This window comes from Brassica oleracea, chromosome C5 (assembly GCF_000695525.1).
Source record: "Brassica oleracea var. oleracea cultivar TO1000 chromosome C5, BOL, whole genome shotgun sequence".
Taxonomy (NCBI): Eukaryota; Viridiplantae; Streptophyta; class Magnoliopsida; order Brassicales; family Brassicaceae; genus Brassica; species Brassica oleracea.
This window is the reverse complement of record NC_027752.1, coordinates 31,991,598-31,996,816: the sequence shown is the minus strand read 5'-3', so window position 1 is coordinate 31,996,816 and position 5,219 is coordinate 31,991,598. Positions and strand designations below refer to the sequence as shown.

Genomic DNA, 5,219 nt, shown 5'->3' with positions numbered 1-5,219 from the left:
CAAGGACAAAAAGCTTCCCTAAACCTTTATCGGATCATACAAGAATTGACAAATCTGGATTTGTCGTTTATAGGTCTGATGCTACGTCTTTCATCGTTAAGAGTGACATCAAGCTGGACAATCGATATGTTGTGCCTCATAATCTTAGCCTGCTGAAAAAATATGAGGCCCACATCAACGTTGAGTGGTGCTGCAAAACTAGCGCAATCAAATATCTGTTCAAGTACATAACAAAAGGCGTTGATCGAGCAACTATTCTTTTAGAAAAGAATGATCCGAAGGCCAGGGTGGAAGGGCATAAAAAGAAGAAAACAGATATGCTTAATGAGATATATCGGTTCTTGGAATGTTGCTATATCTCAGCTTGTGAGGGTTCATGGAGGTTATTCGCATATCCCATCCACTATAACCAGCCCAATGTTGTGAAACTCCCAATACATCTACCAGGGTAGCATATGATGGTCTTTGATCAGGACGATGGCTTATAAGATGTTGTCTTGCGAGAATATATTGATAAGACAATGTTGACGGCATTTTTTGAGGCGTGCGACACATATGAAGAAGCAAGGGAACTGACATATGTTGAATTTCCTTCGAGGTTTGTTTACCATTCAGCCAGTAAAAATGGATGCCTAGGCAGCAAGACGAAGCCATTGGCAGGGTCGTGTATATCAGTCCAACAGCTGGTGATTCGTACTTCTTAAGGATTTTATTAAATATTGTGAGGGGTCCTAGAGGTTATGACGAGGTATACACCGTTGGTGATGTGGTTTTTAAGAAGTTCAAGAAAATGTGTTATGCATGAGGTTTACTTGATGATGATAGGGAGTGGCATGAAGCAATAGAAGAGCCATCCTTATGGGCTACTGGTCGGCAGCTAAGAAAATTGTTTGTGCTTATCCTGGTATACTGTCAGGTTATAAACCCACTTAAGCTTTCGGACCATACCTGGAGGTTATTAGCTGAGGACATATTTTACATTAAACGAAAGGAATTTCGATTTCCAGAACTTGACTTACAAGATGAGCAGTTGAAGCAGTATACTCTACTTGAGGTGGAAAAGCACGTGAAAGAACATAATCAGTCGCTAGCAGACTACGATAATATGCCTCAGCCAGATAAATCAATTTTATCAGAGATAGACAACCCAGATTTACGTCAGGAACTGATCTATGACGTTAGGAAAGAGGCTGAGACGCATAGACAATTGTTTGGCGCATTAAATCAGGATCAGCGGAATGTATATGATGCTGTTTTGAAGTCAGTCGAAGATCAGTCGGGACAATTGATCTTTGTATATGGTGCAGGAGGAACGGGTAAGACATACCTATACAGAACTATTATCGCAAGGCTTAGGCCAGCTAGCAAAATAGTTATACCAGTTGCCACTGCTGGTATCGCTGCGCTACTTCTTCTAGGCGGGAGGACAGCTCACTCACGGTTTAAATTGCCACTGAACCTAGATGATCGCTCGATGTCTGAAATTCACAAAGGGTCCAGCTTAGCTGCGTTAATATCTAAGGTGAACCTAATAATATGGGATGAAGCGCCGATGGCACACAGACACGCGTTTGAAACACTAGACCGTTCTCTCAGAGATTTGTTGTCGCATGATAACCCGTCGGCTGTGACCCAACCTTTTGGTGGCAAAACGGTGCTTCTTGGCGGTGATTTTAGACAGATCTTGTCAGTTATCCCACACGGAAAAAGGCCAGACATGGTTCTCGCATCCATTAGCAAATATTATCTATGGAAAATGGCACGAGTATTCTCTCTATTCATAAACATTCGACTGCGGCAAGAAGATAAAGATTTCGCGAAATGGATCTTAGAAGTCGGAGATGGGGAAGCTGACACGTTAACTTCGTATAGATTATAACGAAGGTAATCAGATCTATGTGGACAAAGGCTTCCTGATATCTAGTTCTGAAACTTCACATGAGGCATTAGGAGATGCTTCATATCCTAACTTCCTCCAGAACTATCGAAGCAAGGAATATCTTAAAGAGAGAGTTGTCTTGACCCCTACAAATAATATTGTACACGAGGTAAACGCCTATCTCCTCACCAAGGTCCCATCACAGGCTAGAGAGTATTTAAGCTCTGGTTCCATTGAGTTAGAAGCTACACCGGATGATGACTGGACCAACCATTACCCTCAAAAGTATCTAAATTCACTAGAATTTCCTAGCATGCCCAACCACATATTGTGTTTGAAAGTTGGAGCTCCAGTGATGATGCTGCGCAATCTTAACAAGGATCAAGGTTTGTGTAATGGTACAAGAATGATGGTCAAACGACTTGGTCACAGGGTTGTTGCAGCCGAAATCATGGCTGGGACAGATGTTGGAGAACAAGTTTTGATTCCTAGGATACAGCTGAGTCCCACTGACACCATTCATCCCTCGTCTTTCGTCGATGCTAATTCCCAATCAGATTGTGCTACGCCATGACAACAAACAAGAGTTAAGGACAGAGCCTGAAACAAGTTGTTTTATATCTTCCTCGCCATGTTTTTACTCACGGACAATTGTACGTTGCCATGTATCGAGTGACAACTCCAACTTGTATGAAAATATTAGACGAAACTTCCGACATAGACGGTGAAGATGGAGTGACTAATATCGTCTACAAGGAAATCTTCAGGGATGTCCGAGTGACTCATGTTAGATCTAAGCATTTGTCTTATGCATCAGTATCGACCTGATTTCGTTTACAGAAACTAACAACACCATTCCTTTGCACTGCTCACTCGGAACACCTCACGAATCACAGTGAAAGCAACCAGCGTATATACTGGGCAGCAGAGACACATAGGTTAGCATTGAACTGGATACGTTCTTCTATTATATCTGATCCGATGTTTAAAAAAATACTGACTGCATCTCTTTCAACGCAGAAACAACAGTCAATTGGGTATCCAACGCTTTTGAGCTTCGATGAAGACATTGTCTTCAAAACTCGGCAGTCAATTCTACGTTTCCAGTTCTGATGAAGAAACATCATATTAAAACATACACAGAAGTCAAACAATTGGTTTCAACTATATTTATTTTATCTTATTTTACACATCAATTAAAATAAATACATTTCAAATAAATCAACACAGCTGGTGTGTCACGTAACTTCATAAAATATAATCCATACGGCATAAACTAATCAAACATAAATATAAACGGAAAAAATGTAATAGTGATATTAAAAAAATGAGTATTATATGAAAAAAAAAACAAATAGTGTTATCCTTTTATTACCTTATAATAGTTATTAAAAATACAATGCAACTATTAAAATCAATATTTACATTATTAATTAGTTTATATGGAATATATTTTACTGTAAACTATTTTTCGTACGTTTTTTTGATCATTTGTATTTTGTTAAAAATATTTAATCAGAAATCACAAAATTTCAATGGAAATTTAACAGTTTTTGGAGTAGTAAAATATAAGCACAAATAAACACAAATCAATAATTTACAGTATAATATAAGCACAAATATATAGTATATATATATATAGTATAGTTTTAACCCAACAAAGCATTTGACTGATTGTCACTGATATATCAAATTTAACAATATAAATTTACTCTAGCTATTTAAATTATTATTGATTTATAATATCACTCATAGGGCGGGCCGGTCCTAGTATATATATGTGTGTACACATTATATATATTAATACTTAAACATTTAAACTATGTGAAATCTGTAACATCCCGATATCTGGTATAAGTGGAAATGATTAAGAAAATTGATTTGACTATTTATATTACCAAAGTTAATTTATCTTTCCTGTTATACATCCGTTTAGAACTCTATGGTTAAGCATGCTTGGACTGGAGTAGTGAAATGATGAGTGACCTATCGGAAAGTGATTCGTTATATCGTGTGATTGAGGCCAAAGCAGAGAGAAAAGTTGGGTGGTGATTGAAGGGTCAGTATTGGGTGGATGGGACCACGGACCGGAGCGGGCGTGGATGGCTCATTAGCCGTGGGTGGTTGAGGCGTTACAAGTGGTATCAGAGCTAGTTAGCTATTTCGATTATGATCAGAGAGACGTATTGAGACATGTCGTGGTGCGCAACGGGGGCGTTGCACTCTGTGAGTGGGGGTGAATTGTAAAATCCTGATATCTGGTATATGTGGAAAAGCTTAAGAGAATTGATTTGGCTACCTATGTCACCAAAGTTGACTTACATTTTCGGTCACACATCTGTTTAGAACTTCAGTGTTAAGCGTGATAGGACTGGAATAATGAAATGATGGATGACCTATCGGAAAATGTTTCGCGATACCGTGTGAGTGAGACCAAAGTACGGAGAAAGATTGGGTGGTAATTGAAAGATCAGTAAACAAGACTATTGAGCCTTCGAAAAATTAATGCACCCTCCTATTGGATTGAAATGGTTCTACAGACCGAGATAGCGGACATGGATAGTCCATTAGCCGTGGACAGTAGAGACGTTACAAAATCTTTTAAGTAGTGTATATCGAGATTATTCCCCATCTGCATGAATATTATGTATAACTTTGATTTAAAAAAAAAACTTCGATCTATAGCTAAAATATGCATGAAAGCTTCGTAGTGGCATCTCAGGGAGGTGAGAAAGAGAACAAAACATCTATATTATTAAAAAAGAAGTATCCATTTGAAAATGTTCTTACTTCATTAATTAAATTTCCTATTTTTTTGCTTGTCTTTTCAGTTGCATTTATGAAATATCCTAAAACGAATAAAACTATCTAATTTATTACTTATCTTTTCAGTTAAATTAATGAAATATGCTTAAATGAATTTAAACTTCATATTTTATTGTTTGTCTTTTTCACTTACCTTAATGAAATATCCTTAACTAAATTTGGACATAATGTCATTTAATCAACCAAGAAAACTCATGAGTTATCCTTACGTGCATAATTTTAATAATAGAGATTTTAAAAAACGTGCATCATTAAAATGTTACCTAAAACATGCAGCACTAATATATAACATGCATCAATAAAAGTAGAATTTGACTCATACAATTGTACGGATATTATTGTCAGTTGATTAAATTTAAAAATAATTATTTATTCAAAAATATTTAAGAATGGCTATGCTTTTAAAAATTATATGGTATTATTTGCTCATAACTCATTTGTCATTTGCTAAATTGTTAGAAATAAAATTTTAGCATAATATAACTCAGTTGTCATTTGCTAAATTTATGGTTTT

The 5,219-nt window shown here is 36.7% G+C and overlaps 1 protein-coding gene across 1 annotated transcript; it reads left to right on the top strand.

Moving 5' to 3' along the window:
• Positions 1-628: 628 nt before the first annotated feature.
• Positions 629-2,453, top strand: LOC106345005 (ATP-dependent DNA helicase PIF1-like). Its single transcript, XM_013784284.1, has 3 exons — positions 629-748; positions 917-1,857; positions 1,925-2,453. The coding sequence occupies exons 1-3, from the start codon at positions 629-631 to the stop codon at positions 2,451-2,453; spliced, it is 1,590 nt and encodes a 529-aa protein (XP_013639738.1).
• Positions 2,454-5,219: the final 2,766 nt, after the last annotated feature.